We start from the raw sequence: 18,685 nt of genomic DNA, 5'->3' as shown, positions 1-18,685 counted from the left end.
CGGGCAGCAACAGATGGGAGCTCCTCCAAGATCGGATATTAAACTGACTGGTTCTGGTTTGGTAAGTCTGCAACTGGACTTCACAGTCTGGTTACAGTGACCAGACTAATCTGGTTGGGTCAACTAACTGGACCTCTAACCAGTCCACTAACCAAGGTTAGGTTAGCTTAACCTCAAGTCTGCCACATCAGCCACCTGTCTGCCACGTGTCCTGCCATGTCATCACCCTGCATGTGCTGCCACGTCAGCATTAGCTCCCACTGCCACGTCAGCATCCACACGTGTCTGCCACGTCAATTGGACCTACGTGGCTGTATGCCACGTCACAAAAGCCACATCAGCTCTATGCATGCCACGTGATCCATGCCTCTGCATCACCTGCCACATCAGCGCCCAACTAGTGCCCAGGCCGCGTCAGCATATTCTTGCCTTCGTCGCTCTATGCGATGACCTCAGAAACAACAAAATTTCGTCTACATATTACCACAGGACCACCAATGACGAATTTCGTTAGCGTCACGGACTGGCAACGAAAAGTTTCTCTCACGGCCTAGGCAATGCTTTATGCCACGATTGGCTCACAGGTGAGGCACTGCTTTGCAGAAGCTTTACGTCACCAATCCAAGCCTCTGTGTGATACTTATGCACAATACGCCCAAGCTTCTGTCGAACGTTGGAATGAAGTAGCCCTAGCTGTCAAGAACTACAAGCTTATGTAGCCTTGCGTGGTTACCAACTCGTAAAAAATGCTCCCGTCGCCCCAATTTGCCCAACGCAATTTGTCACCTATCAAAGGCATAGCCAACCTCAGGGGAGCTCTTGGAGTTTTATGTCTACTCCCACCTCAACGCGGATACCTCAAACAGAAAAACATCTCATCAGCGTACGCAGTTTACGTGGAGAACTCCTCCAATTGCACGCCGACTTGACTCCTTAAACCTTGTCTTGCAAGTTCATACACACAGGTACTCCGTGCTAGTAAACAATCTTGTGACGATCAAGGTTAGCGTTACCACAAACATGACATCGCTAAACCTCCTGCTCTTGGATCGTCACGCTCTAAGAAGAGCGATGAAAATTCAGCTCTGATACCAATGAATCTTACTTGTAAAAGACAGCAAAGATACTCTCATTTGATCTCCCTCTCTCAACAGATACACTAGGGCCCAAGACAATCGTCAGGCTGGAACCCCCCGAAGGTTTTTATTCATCAGAGAGAAAAATGGAGTACATGAGTTCAGTGTGGAAGCTATTCATACAAATCCAAAACGTGAATTCCAACTACATGAGCTCTCAGGCTCCCCTTCTTGGCAACAAGCCACTTGTCAATTTCTACATTACTTTCCTAATTACATGCCACTAAGGGCAACTCCGAAGTGTTCGAAGCACTTGGTCACATGAACCGCCTCCGAGACTCTTGTTAGGCTCCCATAGCGCTTAGGAAAATAACTCTTCCTAGTACCTGCAACAATTAATTAAAGCGCACCACCATGGTACCCATTAATTGTTAGCGCTTTGCATGCAAATAACATACTGTGGACTAATTCTAGTCACGGTGGGCATCCCTACTAAACACAAGTGCACACATAACAAATATAAAAATATATATTTATTCTCTGGTTGACCGAAGTCAACGCTCTTGACCGTAATTAAGGGGCTTTGACCAAGGGTCGAGGCACCTTAATTATAGTCAAGTCTCTCCAACCGAAGTTGGCACAACTCTCCAACCAAAGTTGGCACATCTTGGTTAACCGTAGTTAACCCTCTTGGCGCATGCCAAGTCTCGTTGACCGAAGTCAACACTCTCTGACCGTAGTCAGCTCTGTGATTCTCTGGTTAACCGTAGTTAACCCTCTTGGTAATAAACCAAGTCTCCCCGACCAAAGTCAACTTTACTTGACCAGAGTCAAGTATCTTTGACCGTAGTCAATTCTTTGACCATTAAAAGAACTCTTTGACCATAATTAACACAGATGGGAAACTCTTTAATTATGATCAAATAAATGGTCAACTGTACTTTGACTTAGGATATTTACATTGTGGTGACATATTTGGAAGTCTTGGCATACTCTGATGTGTTTGGAGGGAAGTAGCATGCTGCAATACACATGTCTCTAATGGAAGAGCTCCTAAGATGGATCCGTAAGTACAAGGCATGCTCATCTGTGCTCAAAACAGTGATATATGACTACAGGTCTGAGCGAATAAGATCGTTACTCCTCAGCCATATACTCCCCCATTCATGTATAGAGAATATCCAGATACTCTAGGTAGTCCCCTAATCCAACTTTCCTATGCCAAACCAAACAAGATGTGCGTGTTCACATCATCATATGGTTTCACTTTGTCCTCACCATGAAGATACATTGTTTCAACAGCGTGATGTAACATACGGCATTGTGTGTACCTTCTTTCAATCAGGGATATGCTCATAATTGAGTCAAACAGATCATGATTAAAAGGAATAGTGTGTGTCTCAATACCTCATTCAATGCTTCAGACCTGAATACCTTTAAGAGGGATTCTCACTGTGCATAGTTTCTAATAATGAAAGGTTTCAAAAAGAATTGTGCATTCACGATGTTAAGTACCAATTGGATGTGTCAATCCTAGCACGAATTTTGATCAGTTCCCATACAAACCTCCTATGGGTTCTCTTCATTGTGCCTCCCCTCTATGTTTATATTGAGTTACACCTCAGGCAAGAACTTTCACCTGATAATATCGGACAATATGATGGTGTTGCAGCCTGGACAGAGTAGCAACCTCTCTGCAAGCAATCAAACATCAGCAAGTGATCAAAGCCTGTAGCTAGTTAAAGACTAAAGACTTTTCTCAGAATATTGCTCGGCATAGATTCAAGGACCAAATCAATTTAACAAATGTTTTTCTTATAAGCTGCTCAAAACTGCAAAAAAACAATACATGCATCCGATCTGCCTATGGACATCAGTTTAAAAAAAGACACTATAATGCATGGCAAAAGCGACACCTGATTTGCGTGAGTTAAGGGTGCCTCGAATCTAGGATTGAACTCCAATTTTGGGAGCTGTATTTTACAAAGATTTTCTCCAATTTCTCAAGTTCAAGGTAGCCCCTCAGCTTACCACTCTCGATGTAGTGCCCCTTTCCTCACACCTATGCCAAGTGCCCTCCATAGACTTGGCTTGGGAGATCATTACCAGTCTCACTTCTTGGGAGGATTGGAGATCCAAACGCACAAAGTCCCTCGAAGGCACCCAGACATTTGCTTCTCAGTCGCTCTGGGTGACCTGGCCGGATATTATACACACCCTCATCGCCACTTAGAGCATTGTTTACGGCTCATCACGTGCAGCCAAGACCAGGGCACCATAATTTATTTTTCACAGCCTCACCTCTTCTCTACTGGATTTATTAGAGGTTTTCTTCCATAGGATACTTCCTGTTTCCATGTATTTTGCTAATAGAAATTCAGTCCCCCCCCCAACCCAAAGAAAAAAAAGGAAGAAAAAATATTTTCTCCAATGTTTTCACATACTATTTCTTCCACTTACTCCCTTTAGGTAAATGTTTGAGGGACGTCCTTCTATCATTGAGGTGAGAGGAATTTGAAATTTCCTGACTTTTCTTAAAACCGTTAAGACTTTACTACAAATAACCTTCCCGTAGATTGATTATAATTGTTTGAGACTTTTTAAAGCTCTCTTTCCTGGTGCCTCCCTATAATCTTTTAAAGATTCAGAATTACCTCAAAATTTTGTTGTTGAGAGATGTATTTCGGTCTTTCAGCCTGATTTTCTTCATTGCATAGTGAAGCCCATCAAGATTATTTCTGCATAAAACAACATATCCAAATCCTCCTCTTCCTGGCCACCAAACCATACCAAATATGCATGAGAGTAGTTCGACAAATGTTAGCATGTCATTAACTGTTTCTGGATAAACCGTCGTCATTAAGCTTCTACTACAAAGCAGGCTGCAAAGGAATATCATAAATAGAAAATCACAGGTTTCTTTTGCTTTAAGGGAAAATTTCCACACAAATGCAAAGATGCTCTTAAATGAGAAGAATTGCAGCTTTTATGTCAATCAAGGCCAGAATAGTAGCTATGAAAGCGAGAAATCAAATAGAGCTACAAACACTGTACACAACCATGTCTACATGCCAGATGTCCTGGCTCTCTTCTTCACCTATGCACAACTCTAGAATCACCGTATAAATACCACATTGAATCATTTATAACCAAGATTTCTGTAAAAAAGTAGCCCTTATTGAAAGTCAATGAGCATGCCAGCACAGCTGTCAGCCTGACTTGAATTCATGCACTTCGATTGTTCTGAGACAGTTTTCTTTTTGACAATATATTAGAGGAAAATGGACATGAACAGTGGAAGCAAAACAGTCGCAGCTCACTGCTCAAGGGTTTTCCATTAGTTAAAGAGTGAAGGCAATAAAACCTGGAAAAAGGTAATAGGGGCCATGCACTCAGATTGGCACTTCAGTAACCCTGGATTAAAAGGGAGTCGTCTGAAAATGATGTCAGCAAAGCTAACAGAGCTTAAGGATCACCTTTTCCCTTTTATACCAGAACTGCAACCATGCTCAAATTTTAAGTTTAACATCCTATCATGCTAGGACATGTAGTACTTTACGTACTTCGAGATTTTCCTTCATAGATAGCCAGAGAATCAGGCTGCACCATGTGCGATATTGTGGCTGCTGCTATCGCTGATATTATAACATAACAACCCAAACGTTTACCCGATGGAGAGGGCCCTTCTGTGGGTACAATCACTAGTAAGCCAGCTGACCTTCTACATACCCGCTTGGATGAAGAGTTATCCGAATTTCCACCTTGAGTTAGGTTGGCCACGGGGAAATGGAGCTCATGACCTATATTTTAGGCCTGTTCTCCACTACCACATTCCCTTGACAATAGCTTGTGCAAGGCATTAAACAAACCACTAGAAATAAAAGATAAGCGATAAATATTGCCAGTCTTACAGATATTTTCGTGTTTAACAATTGGCTCTAGAGAATACAGCTAATGTCAGTCCCCACGAACTGAAGGAGTTTACCTGAAACTTTTAGATATCTGTTGAAACAAAAAGAGCAAATATTTTGATGTTTGGGAAGAGCATTGCTCAACATACAAGCAACCATAAAAAATTTCATGTATTATTTAATAACTATGCAAAACTGAACGCAATGGAAGTTCAAATTGTGGCTAGCCCAATCTTTAATGCCAAAAATTGTCACAATCGAATATGAAGTACCAATATATGTTACTCAAATAAGAGTGTTTGTAGAATGTACTACCTCTTGCACCATTGGAACCGGTGCAATTTTGAGATTGTGACTTCCAATGGAGTCTTTAGGTGTATGACTGGAGTCTGGACAGTAGAGATTAAGTGTATGTCTTTAAGTGTGTGTGTCTTTAAGTGTATGGATTTAAGTGTGACAACTTCATCTCTTTTCATATTACAGAAGAGATTGCATTGAAAGCATTGAGCGATGAAAACTCTTGATTAGCAAAACATGCAACCCCCTAGTGAGGGATCTTTCCCCCACCGCCTGGCCCACCACCCTTTCCCCTCCAAGACATTGAGTAGAATAACTAGCTGCTGTCATAGGGACTTCCCTTTATAATCAGGCTTAAATGTTTACTGCAGAATGGACTCTACATATATCTATATAGACACCAAAAAGAAGCTTAACATAGAAGGTAAAGAACACAATAGATCTAGATCTCCAAGTCTTGCCTGAGTATAGGACAAATCCATCTAATTTATTTCAACCTCCTCACATGAATCGTCACTCAGCATTTACAAAAGTTGATGCCTTCCTTGTTTGCTGATTGTTTATATAGTCATTCAAAGCTCTACTTGCCAATCATGGTAACCGGCAAAGAGCAGCCAGGTCCAGTCCAATTTGAGCTCATATTTGACCTTCTTTAAGTTGGAGATCTTTGCATAAATGTACATCAGCTCACTAGAATCTATATCTCTAAAATCTGTGTATGGTTGAGCCCATAAGGATGGGGATGTAGGATCTTAAACATTCGAGACCAGGTCCCTACACTCTACATTCTGAAAATCCGCAAGCTGTTCTAGACCCCTAAATTCAACTTACAACAATTTTGTGTAAACCTTATACTGGATCCCGTAGGATCATTAAGTTGATCAAGATCATTAGGTTCCGATGATCGTAACAAGCTGACCCACTCTATATGCCACCTTCCTAAAAGATCATAAGAATGATAACCATAAGTATAGGTAAATCATTACAAGGCAATTGTGCATTGTTATTAATAGCATAGAGGGTTAGGATTTTACAAACCCTAGGTCCTTTCTCTTTTCCTTCAAACCCCCACCATTGGAGGATGACTAAGTCATCCTCATTGTCTCTCCTCTCCTTCCCTACCTATCTCCTCCCCTTCCTCTACCCTTTTCTCTTCTTCTCGGTTCCCTTCTCATTTCCTTCCTCTTCCCTCTCTTCCTCATACTCTCTCATCTTCGCTCTTAAAGCCAAGTCATGGTAGATAGTCTTCCTTCTACAAGTGTCGATCACGGTGCTAGAACAGGGTTACGACTAAATCCCTTCACTAGGAGGATGAGGACCCCTCCCCACTTTGGGATATCCCTCTCCCCCTTCCCCCTTCCGTATATCCCTCCACCCTCCTCCACTCTCCATTGGCCATTTACCAGGGCTTTAGGGATACAAATACACCCCTCCCTTGCAATTTGGGGGATGAAATGGGGTTACGAAGATAGGAGTGTGACCCCCCTTTTTGCTTCGTGCTGTTGCAATGAGGAGTGGGCATTCTAAGCTCTCCGCTTGCGCTGCTTGGAATGCAAGCAGCTGTGGGATGGAGGACACCCTCCCCCCTTCCTGGTGTCATGCTACTGCAGCAAGGGGTCGGATGCAGCTCTCTTTGTAAGATAGAAGGCCTGACAGTCCCACTCCTGTTTGGTGAAGTAGCTGAGGGCCTCATGAGGCAGGACCCTACTTCTTCCTTTTTTGAAGTCACATTGCTGGTGGGGTAGGAGTACCTCCCCCCCTCTCACTGATGCTGGAGATGCAAGGGTTTAGTCAGGCAGAAAGAAGCCGCCCACCCCCAGTCCAACATCCGGTGCTAGAGTGGGCTGGGCTGCACAAGGCCTGCATTATAATGGAGGCTGGGTTAGGGGCTAAGGAGGCAGGAGCACACACCATATCCATTTGAGAAAGAAGAGGTTGAATTGGTGGGAGGTTTGTTGGGGGGGGGGACATGTGTGGCTGCTGTCACCTACCACCATTAACAGATGCAGGGTGCTACAACAGCTTTGCCACCCCTGCGGTAGGCAACAAACCCAAGGTTGTGTGTGATGGCAATCTTGGCAATTGACCTCAAGCAGCAGTGGTCATAGAAAGGGGGGAAGAGGGGGAGGGTGGGGGGGCTCAATGTTGAAAGGGCTACGTGTTGGAGGAAAGCTTGTAGGAGGGACCGGCCACATCAAGCATGGTTACAAGCTCGATCGACTTGCACAAGCTGCTTTGATAAATCGAATCAACCTCTTGTTTCAAAGCAACACAGAGATATGTGAGGGATAAGGGCAGGAGAAGAATAGCACTATTGCTGAATGAATGAGAGAGTAGCAGTGAGATAAAGAGTGTTGTTGGAACGCAGGGGGTTTGCTCAGCCTCCAGCCACCGGTAGCTTAATCGGTCCGATCCTGCCCCCTCAGCCCTTCCATTTCTCTGCTGTAACGAGTTCAAATTAGGGGTTGTGGGGATAAAGATAGTCTTAACCAGACTTAAAAGTTTGTGAAATGCCAAAACTTGCCCTTATTTACAACCCACATTAGAAAGAAAAAGGGAATTGTTCGATGTTGAAAGGGCTACCACCCTTGAGTTGGAGGAAAACTTGTACGAGCAACTGGCATCCCAAGCATGGTCACAAAGCTCCATCAATTTGCACAAGCTGCCTCAATGAATGGAAGTGACCAAGTGTTCAAAACAGACACATGTGAGGGATAAAGGAAGAAGAACAACAGTTGCTATTGTAGTGAAGGATTGAGAGACTAGTAGTGAGATAAACAGTGTTGTTGGAAGGCAGGGTGTTGCTCAGCAGTAGCTTAAGGGGATCAGCTCCCAGCTCACCCTTGTTCAAGAATTCATAGTGATGGGGAGGGTGCTCCTGTCCTCTCAGCCCTTCCATTTCCCTGCAGAGACTTAAGGCTTGTAAGATGCCAAAACTGGCCCTCATGTACAACCCACATGAGAAAGGAAAAGGAATTGTTCAATGTTGAAAGGGCTATTACGCTTGTGTTGGAGGAAAGCTTGTAAGACAGATCAATAGATCCATCGATTTGCACAGGCTGCCTTGATGAATGGAAGCAACCTCTTGTTTCAAAGCAACACAGAGACATGTGAGGGATAAGGGAAGGAGAAGAATAGCACTATGGGTGGTGAAGGATTGAGAGAGTAGCAGTGAGATACACAGAGTGCTGTTGGAAGGTTGGAGGAAAACAGGTTGCATTGGAGACCCGAGCTAGCAGCAGGTACAAGGAGGGTAAAACTGCAAGAGGAGGGAGAAAATTGAAGGAAGAAAGGGCATTGCCCTGTTGCTGCTTGCCCATGAAAGAGGGGGGACAGGGTCAATTCGAGCAGGAGGGTGGGTACCCGTGCCCTTTCAGCCCCACCCACATTATTCCGGACACATGGGGTGCTGCTCAGCCTATCTTTGTCATCTCAAGTGCTCAGCCTACCCTTATCATCTCCAGATCAAATTGGAAGGGGGAGCTTCCTACCCCACAGCCTCCTGTGGTACCAACTACTGCAAAGGGACAACGTGCTCAAGCCTCCTCAGTCCCAATGCAGCCACGATCATAGTGAGGGCCTTGTGTTGCCCGCTCTGCTCTTCACGGTGAAAAGGGGGGTTTGGGGGAACCTCACATCTCCGTTTCTCCTCAGCTTGAAAATACTTCTCATTTTCACCTATAAGCAGCACAAACCCAAATGAGGACAGGTGCATTGCTAGCCTCTGACCCGGTGCTCCATCACCAAACGAACAGAGGGCATGGCTAGTCCTTCCCTCCCATAGTTCCAACACGAAATGCATTTTGTAACACCTTTGGAGGGGGCTTCTCAGCCCACCTTCATCAGTTCCGCTGCGAACAGGAGGGGTGCCCTCTCAGCCCTAATTATTGCAGACACATGGGGTGTTGCTCAGCCTATCCTTGTCATCTCCAGATGAAATTGGAAGAGGGGAGCAGGGCTTCCTGCCCCACAGCCTCCTGCTGCGTCACCAACTACTGCAGGTGCTCCAGCCTGCTCACTCCCAACGCAGCCACCATCAAAGTAAGGGCTTGTGCAGCCCATGCTGCTAAATGTGTGTGTGTGTGTGTGTGTGTGTGTGTGTGGTGTGTGTGTGTGTGTGTGTGTGTGTGTGGTGTGTGTGTGTGTGTGTGTGTGTGTGTGTGTGTGTGTGTGGTTCACAGGACAGACTAATGGACTGGAATTTGACTTCCTTACCTCCTGCTACCCATACGCTCTCAATGCACAATCTGACCTCCTCGAAGGTCTACAGATTTCTTCTTCCACAGCCATGGATTGACAAGCATGCCAACACTCTTTGGAATTTGGATAGGCCTTTATCTTGGTGGCAATCACGACTCATGAAAATCTAGAAAGCCAAATTGCCATTGAAACAGAGGCTTTTCTTTTGGAGATGTATAGTGGGAGCCTTTTCCATTGGGGTGAAATTGGCAGCACGCCGCATTGCTTCCCCTTTCTGCCCCCGTTGCTTTCATCCCTGCGAGACAGTTCCTCACCTATTATGGTCTTGCCCACACTCTCGCACATTGATCACTCATGTCTCTCATTTACTGCGGCTTCGGTTCCCTTCTATCAGATTTGGGAAACTTTTCTGGATGTTTGGATGCCTCTCATCTCAGATGTCTCCATTACTCCTTTTCTTTCACTGGACTCGCTTTTGGGTATTATGGACCATTTGGACACAGAGACTGCATTCTAGGATGGGTCAACAGTTTCCTCAGGCATATATTTTCTTCAGAATGTCCCTCAAGCAATCCTTACATGACAGTCTTGCTGCAAGGGACTTGGATGCTACTAGCCTTGAAGTGTTCTCTACTTGTTTTTGAGTTCTTCCATTGGGCTCTCTTTTGGAGTCCATTGCTAGTGTGTGGGAGACTTCCCATATTGTAAATTTATGAGGATATAAATACACTGGATTTTACCCAAAAAAAAAAAGTGTGTGTGTGTGTGTGTGGTGTGGTTATATTATCAGCAAAATTTACATGAGGGTCTCAAAAAAACAGAGAGCCTCAACAGGATTTACCAAAAAAAAAAAAAAGTGTGTGTGTGGTGTGGTGTATGTAGGTGAGAGAGCTCAAGTGTGTGAGAGAGAGCAGGTCGCGAGACAGAGGAGGTCCCGTACAGCTCCCCCATCTGTCCGTACACCTGTACGGTTGCCGTACAGGTGCCGTACGGCCGTACGAACAGGCCCGCTCCTTCCTGTGCAACCCCGTGCAATCCCGTTTCAGTTGTGTGTGTGTGCATTGCCATCGCTATTCCCTTCTGTAGCCCCCTCCGTGCATCCGTACACCCCCGCCTTTCTCCGTAGCTCTAGCCCCCTTGCGCCCCGTCAGCATCTCCGTCCAACTCGTTTTCTTCCGTACAGCCTCTGCGTGCCTTGTCAGCATTCCGTACAGTCCGTACGGTCCTATCTATCCATACTGTCCGTACAGTTTCTCCTTGTCCGTACTGTTTTCCCTATATTTCTCCCGTGCTGTTTGCTCTGTACAAACCCTGCTGTACAGCTCTGGTTCTTTCTGCCTCTTCATCGATCTTGCCCTGCTTAACTCCATGGAGGACCATCTCAAAAGCTATTCCTGGAAGGACCTGTCCCGGGACTCCAAAAGACAGCAAGTTGATTTTTCTACTTCAGCCTCTGTAGATGCTCACTATGTTTTCGACATGCTCAAGGATGAATTTCATCACAGCCGGAAGGAGTGGGCCAAACCTCCCCCGGCCCTTAAATATAAGCTGAAGCTGCCCTCATTGGTCGCTCCTCTCCGAAAGTTTTCTCAGCAAGCAGTCATCATTTTCTTTCCAAGGAAGCTACCCTCAGCAAATGATGTAGCTCAGTGGGTTCAGGCTTTGTTGGGAGGTTGCTTTGTTGAAGGAGTATATTTTGCTTCTCGAGGTTTTTATGAAGTGCACTTTTTGGATGCCTCATATAGTCAGCAGATATTGGAGATGTCCCCTCTATTCTATGGCAGACAAATGGTCCATGTCATGCCATGGTCGCCAAATAAGGATTATCACGGTCTCATTCGACATCACTGCCCTGTATGGGTTGAGGTTGTGGATTTTCCGGACTATATGAGGGCTGAGTTACCAAGTCTGGCAGCTACTTTGGGGCAAGTTGTATGCCCACCCCGTCCTTCGGGGAATCGAAATTGGTTTTGTGTTCTTTGGGATACAGATCACCCAACCCCTCCTTCTATTGCAGTAGAGGTGGAGGATGTCCCCTTGGGCGAAAAATATTTTGATTTGAAATGAGGAGTATTTGTAGGTGCTTGTTTCACATGTCATAAGTTTGGCCACCTAGCTTCACAGTGTCCTGCAATCCTGCATCAGCTCCCATCTACAGCTATTGCTCCAGAAAATATTTCCCCTCCAACTTATGGTCCGGGGCCTAAGGCTATGCCTAGCAAGTCGGGGGATATGGCATCTAAATCTGCCCCACCCAAAGAAAATGAGGTTCAGGTTCCAGCCAAGCAAAAGGATAAGGGAAAGGGCGAAATTTCAGAATCTCATGCCTCTCCCCAGGGTGCCTGGCAGCAACCCAAAAAGGTATTTGCGCTCAAGCCACGACCGTTACAATCTCGCCATTGGGATGCCTCTACTTCCACCCCTGGTCAGGCCTCTACCCCTGCTGATAGCCTCACTTCGGTTCATGTGCTCAAGAGGGGCATCCCTATATGTGACAATGATGAGGATTATAGAGCTATTGATCCAGGAGGCCAGGTGGACGTCGATGTCATGGCTAAGGCCTGACAACTTACACCTTCACTATGCTTTTTGGTTCGGCTGTACATATCTTCTATGTCTACTTCAATTACTTGCATTACATACAATGTTCAAGGTCTTTGCAATGTCAATAAGTGGAGACTTTTTTGGCACTATGTACATAGAATGCACCCCGATGTAATTTCCTTACAGGAACACAACCAACGCTTCTTGGCTGGCCAGCAAGGCCATTTTGCTGGTTATGACATCTTTTATGCTGGTACAATGTACTTTTCGGGGGTATGCATGCTGGTGAAACATGATATGCAGCCCACGGTTGCTTACAATGACCCCCAGGGTCGATGGATGGTGATCAGATGCATCTGTCATGCTGATCTTTATGAAATAGCATCTGTTTATGCCTCTCAAACTTCTGCGACAAGAGCTCGAATGTGGGCCTCCCTCAAACAATATCCATGGCTGTCTAATGCCTTTTTGTGTGGAGACTTTAATAACTCGCCTGCCATCCAAGACAACACCACTCATCGTTCTCACATGATCCCCACTGAGCTTCGACATTGGGAAGATATGTTTTCTTTCTTGCATGCAGAAGATTTATGGCTCTCAACAAGGGACAGAGATATGGGTTACACATACCATCACAATGCCTTTACTCATTACTGGGCTCGACTTGACAGATGGTATTTATTGCATGCTCAGCAGTATGCTAGTTTCACATGTGCACTATGGGTTGATCATTCCCTCTTGCTATCTGATCACTTTCCAGTATGCTTGACATTATCTATAGCACGTTTGACAGATGATATGCCTTTTTTTGGTCATCGCCTACTCCATGTTAATAGTGCTTATTTGCCTCATCAACAATTTCAGAACATGGTGAGAGTGGCTGTCCGCCCCCTCCTCTCACATGCTCAGGAGGACATGGATTTCGCCTGGATCAGTCTTGCCCATCGTTTGCAGGCTGTCATTCAAGATTATGGACGGAGTTACATGGGAAACCTCAGGCTTAAGCTGAAGTGGGCTCAATCTCATAAGCAACAAATGGATTTAATCAGCTCTCATAGGCAGCTCACCTCCTCTGAACAGGATTCTTGTGCCTATGCGGTTCACATCATCCATCAAAATGATCTTCGCAAATTAAAGAAGTGGCAAATCCGAGCTCGCATGAAACCCCTTTTGGATAAGGGCTGCTCCTCCAAAGCCTTCTTTAAAAGCCTGCATGCGGATAGGCGAAAGGAGGATATTTGCAGAATCAGGCAAGATGATGGCACCTGGACCACCTCCAAATCAGAATTGGAATCGCAATGCTCTAGTCATTTGCAACATCTCTTTTCTCCTCAGCCTGATCATTCAATGCGAGTGAATGCAGCTAGGTCTCAATTTCTGATGCATGTTCAGCCCATATTGTCCCCGGAACGGGCTCGTGCACTGGAGCAGCCCTTTATGCTTAATGAACTGGATGATGCTCAGAGTCATTTACGTAAAGGTAGCTCTCCTGGTTGGGATGGATTGACTGTAGAATTTTTCCGTGCATTTTGGGGTGATCTCAAGAACACTCTGCTTCTTATGATCAATCATGCTTGGGCAGAACAATCTCTTCCTCCTCCTTTTTTTTTTTTTTTCATGAAAAAGACTTCTATTAAGTAAGAACAAAAACCCGCGAGAGCAAGCTCAAAGCGGAATACATCATGAAATCATGAGGATAATAAAAAACCCCCTCAAAGTGAGGTGGAAAGAAACCAAGGCTGAGGCTGAAAGTGCCATCTCAACCCTGTAGTAGATTCAGAGAAGAAAGGAGAATCCTTCGATTCCCTGAAGAAAGAAACCCTCCTAGCTGAGGCTGCACGGGAGTCCCCCTGCATACCCGTCCATACGGCCATCAGAGTGTGTACGATGTCTGTCCAGATACTAGCCAATGTGTGCGAGGGATGAACCTGAGTACCCTCCATAGCCTCTGTGCATCTGGATCTCCAGATATGCCAGGCTGCTATGCTCGCTATAATCTCCCAAGAAGTATCCACAGAGGCATGTACAGCTGTAAAAGGACGGTGTGGAACCACATCCAACGAGCAAAGCTCAACCCGATGACGTCGAACCGAAATGGCCCGGGAGGAGTCGAGTCCCTCATAGAAAACCTGAGGTCCTGTAAGAGAAAGCCAAGCCACCGAGCCCCAAGTCATAAAGAGTGGGGAATGGGCAAAGTGACTGAAGATCCTGGCTATCCCCATCCAAATCAATCTCGCCTGTCTGCAATCCCATAAGCAATGCTGAATAGACTCCGAAGCAGAAAGGCAACGAGGGCAAGTAGGGTCGGCTCCGAATCTGGACCTCCAAAGGTTCACTGCAATCCCTCCATGAATAGAAAGCCAAAAGAAGATAGTGATCTTCCTATTCCTGTGGGATTTCCAGAGCCTCTTCCAGAAGTACCTCTGCTGATCCGCAGTAATACCAAAAGTCTCCCAATGAGGAACTCTGGAGGGTCTCCAGCCTCTACTACTGAGCTGAAATCTCCTGGCATTACTGATCGTGTAACGAAAGAAGGGGATGGTCTTCTCTCGATGCCCCGCGTCAATCCACTCCCACTCTCCGGGGTCCCACTGTAAATACCTGATGGGAACTCCTCCATAGAGCCAAAGTCTCCAAGACCCGGTGGAGAGTAACTGGGGGTCAGGGTCTAAGAACCACTCTGAATCTGATCCCTGCATCAAAAGGCCTACGACCCTGATAGGCTGAAAAGCAGACTCAAGCAATATATCATCTGTAGATCTGAGCAATCTGCCACCATCCTGGACACTGAAAACCAAAGCATCCTCCTGTGCATCTCGGAAGGCTAAGACCTGAAGTGGAACCCCGCCTCTCGAGAAAGTACCTGCCCAAGTGGAGGTGGTGAGAGGCATATCATCTGTGTCTATCCAAGCCTCTGGAAGGGCTGTCTCAATCTGCAAGATCCTCCCTGCACTCCCTCTGAGATGTCCTGTCAACCTTGACTTGGTTTCCTCTGGAAGCCTACGGAAGGCTTTCCAAGATCCTAAAGAAGAAGCAGGTCCCCTCTCCCACCTGGCCCACTGCATGTAGGGTGAGGCACCCAGTGGTCTGCCACGATCATCTAAAATACTGTCGTTCCACATGATGGGCTGCCTATCAATCTCTTCCCGGGAGGAAGGAGGAATCCTCCGAAGAGAGCTTCTAAAACTAGCCCAAGCTTTCAGAATGGCAACCATGAGAGGGGATGAAGGTGATCTGAGGTGTGCTGAGGTAAAGATCCATCTAACACTGCTCATCCAGTCTCCTCCTGAGGAAGGTGTGCACCTCTGTATGCTGCTGATAAGAAAGTCCTTCCACGGTTCCTGTCCTGGCATAAGTCCTCGCACCACTATCTTGCAAAGTAAGGCTCTGCACTGTAAATCTGGATCAATAATATTGAGACCCCCATCCTGTGTAGGGAGGATGAGGGTCTCCCAAGCCACTCTGGCTAAGGCATCTGCCGTGCCATCAAGCCCACTCCAGAGAAAGTTCCTGATCGGTCTTCTGAGCTGAATGATGCAGTCCCTAGAACGGCACCAACATGAACAAATAAACCAGGCCGTGGCCAAGAGGACCTGGTTGACCACCACAACTCTAGAGGCAAGATCCAGCTTGGCTGAGCTCCAAAAGAGAAGCTTCCTTCTGATGCTCTCCAACATGGGAGCAAACTGCTGCGTGGTAGAAATACCCAAGCCGACCTGGCAGCCCAAATATCTGATAGGCACACCCCTCTGAACCCAAGTGAACCCTATGTCAAGTCCCCAAACTGGAGTGTCCTCATCACTGATCCAAAAGCCATTGGATTTATGCCAATTTATCTGCGCCCCTGCCGCCAAGCAAAATAAATCCAATGCTGTCCTGAAAGAAGTCAATGTCTGTGGAGAGGCATCCAAATAAATCGCTGTGTCATCAGCCAACTCACTGTCAAGCAGCTCCTCTTCTCTTCTGATAGGAAGTCTCAGCCCAAGGATGTCAGCTTGAGATCTAACATAGATGCTCATAGCTTCGGCCACGAATAAAAAAAGGAAAGGAGCAAGGGGGCATCCCTGACGGACTGATCTCGAAATCTGAAATCTCTCACCCCTTACCCCACCAATAAGTACCTGGCTATGGGCTGATCTGTACAAAGAGGAAACACCTCTGATCCAAACATTAGTGAATCCAAAGCGTAGAAGGGTGCCCTCCAAAAAACTCCAATCTACTCTGTCATAAGCTTTTTCAAAATCCAACAGTAGAATGGCAAGATTCTGGCCACTCTGCATGGCCCACTCTGAGGCTTCCCAGAAAGAAAAAATGTTATCAAAAATACTTCTGCCATGCACAAATCCCGTCTGAGTGTCGTGGATAAGATCAGGGAGAAGTGGCTGCAATCGGAGGCTGATAGCCTTGGCCAGAATCTTGTAACAAGTCCCCAGAAGTGTGATAGGCCTCCACTGGGACAATAAATTTCTGCTACCTCCTTTTGGGATAAGGTGGATGAGGCCCTCTGTAAGCGATTCAGGCATCTCGCCAGAGTCCCAAATGGCCTGCATGGCTGAAGTAATATAGTCTCCAATCATATCCCAAAATGCAATGAAAAAAGACGGGGTGAGGCCATCTAAACCTGGGCACTTGCCCTTGTGAAGGGCTGAAAGTGCAGTCCTGAACTCTGTGTTGGTGAAAGGTGCGTCAAGTAGAACCTGCATATCCGGATTCACCAACACTGGGATACTTTGCCAAATAGCCTGTCTAGCATCCTCTATATAGTGTGTCTCAGGATCAGCAGTAAGGAGGGTGGCATAGAAATATGAAGCTATGCGTAAGACGTCATCTGGCTCTGTCTGTAAAACCCCATGTGAGTCAATAAGCTGAGATACACTCTCTCTACTATGTCTAGGGCCAAGAGTAGAGAAAAAGTGTTTATTGACTCTACCACCCATCTGAATCCAGAAGGACTCCCGTGCATGAAAGGCATACTCTGCTCTCTGATCAAGCAATAACTGCAGATGAGCCCTCGCTGCAGCAAGGCGCTCCTGAATCCAAGCATCTGAAGGCCGTTTCTGCTCTTCCCTCTGCAAAGCTGCTAACTGCTGGCGAACACCAATCTCACGTCTGAGAATATCTCGTCTTCTGGTAGAAGCAACTGAGCAGTAAAAGTCGCTAATACCAGAGAGAGCAACGGCTAAATGTGAAGGATGTGGCTGCCCTCCCTGGACATGAGCAAACCATATCTGTAGGGCTGCCTCTGTAAGGTCCTCCTCTGTCTCTTCCTCCTTCTTGGAAACATGGCCTTGTCAAATTGATCCCCAAAAAAAGGTTGTGTGAGACAATGGCTGATTGGCGGCCCATATCTCTTATGCCTGTCATTTACAAACTCATTGCCAAAATGATTGTCCTCAGGGTTCGATTTATCTTGCAAGCAGGACTTCATCCTAGGCAGTATGGGTTTGTTCCCAGAAGACAGATTACTGACAATATCTCCAATGCTTCGCTTGCAATTGAGTATGCCAAATATTCTAAACAAGATGTCCTCATTCTGCAAGTGGACATTGCCAAAGCATTTGATACTGTCCATTGGGATTTTATTTCTCAGACTATGCATAAATTGGGATTTGGCCCTCGGCTGGTCCATATTATTTACTGGCTCTATTCTCATGCCACTGCGCAGTGTTTGCTTTGGTGGTGGGTTGTCAAGAGCATGGACTATGACCCGCTCAATGAGACAGGGTTGCCCTCTTAGTTCGCTATTATATGCCATTGCTACTCATCCATTATTGTTGCATATGGACCATCTTGCAGATACAGGGCAGCTTCATGGCTTGCAAATTCCAGGGGCACAGCCGTTTCTTGCACAGGCATATGCTGATGATTCATATTTCATGCCCAGGAATTCTCAAAGTGACCTCTCTCAATTGATGTATACTCTCAATGATTTTGGCATAGCTGCTGGACTGCATATTAACTTTCAGAAATCGAATCTTCTAGCATTGAAAGAAGCTGATTGGCATGCACTTCTCTAGCCAGGCCACATCCTCCCTTCCCATACTCTTGTGAGGCATCTAAGGTATCCCATTGGCTGGAATATTACCCCTCAACAACAGCTCAAATGGGTGCTTCAAAAGATCAACAAGAAGCTGGAATACTGGCATTTGTCCACTTGGCCTCTACATGTTCGACTTCGGATAGTACAGTCTATCATTATGGCATACCTGCAATTTTATTTGCCTCTTCTTCCCTAGTCTTTTAAGCATCTGGCTTCCTATATGTCCCAGGCTATGGAGATATTTTGGAAAAGAAAATCTCACAAAAAGGCATTGCGACTTCTTCCCATGCAGTCTGTTTGTTCTCCTAAGACTCATGGGGGACTGAATATTCTCAATCTTCAGTTTCATATGCTGGCAAGAAAGAGCACTATGATTGCTGATTTTTTTCAGCAAAAACAGCCATGGGCTATTATGTTAGCAGCTATGTGTGGAAACATGACGTCTCATGCATATGGGCATTGGATTACAGATCACTGGGAAGCAGTCATGACCACATTTCAGGCGAAAATTCATGGTTGTCCTATTTCTATTGCTTTTATTCATGATTGGAAGAGAATTCTCTCTTATGCTAAATGGACAGGTGCTTCTTCCCATCATGGTAATTCTTTTCGCTTGG

General features: G+C 45.8%; 1 protein-coding gene across 2 annotated transcripts in view; it reads right to left on the bottom strand.

Moving 5' to 3' along the window:
• GCN2 (protein kinase family protein) overlaps nucleotides 1-18,685 on the bottom strand; it is a 352,386-nt gene that overhangs the window by 222,978 nt on the left and 110,723 nt on the right. For both annotated transcript variants that reach the window (XM_087391372.1, XM_087391373.1), the window contains exons 11-12: nucleotides 3,731-3,848; nucleotides 2,716-2,770 (exon numbers count right to left, since the gene is read on the bottom strand). In XM_087391372.1, coding sequence (XP_087247498.1) covers nucleotides 2,716-2,770; nucleotides 3,731-3,848 — 173 coding nt within the window. The remainder of the gene's footprint in view (nucleotides 1-2,715; nucleotides 2,771-3,730; nucleotides 3,849-18,685) is intronic.

The sequence above is a fragment of the Dipteris shenzhenensis genome, chromosome 20 (genome assembly GCF_047967505.1).
Source record: "Dipteris shenzhenensis isolate YYH24624 ecotype China chromosome 20, Dip_SZ_1.0, whole genome shotgun sequence".
Classification (NCBI taxonomy): domain Eukaryota; kingdom Viridiplantae; phylum Streptophyta; class Polypodiopsida; order Gleicheniales; family Dipteridaceae; genus Dipteris; species Dipteris shenzhenensis.
This window is presented reverse-complemented; position numbering and strand designations above follow the sequence as displayed.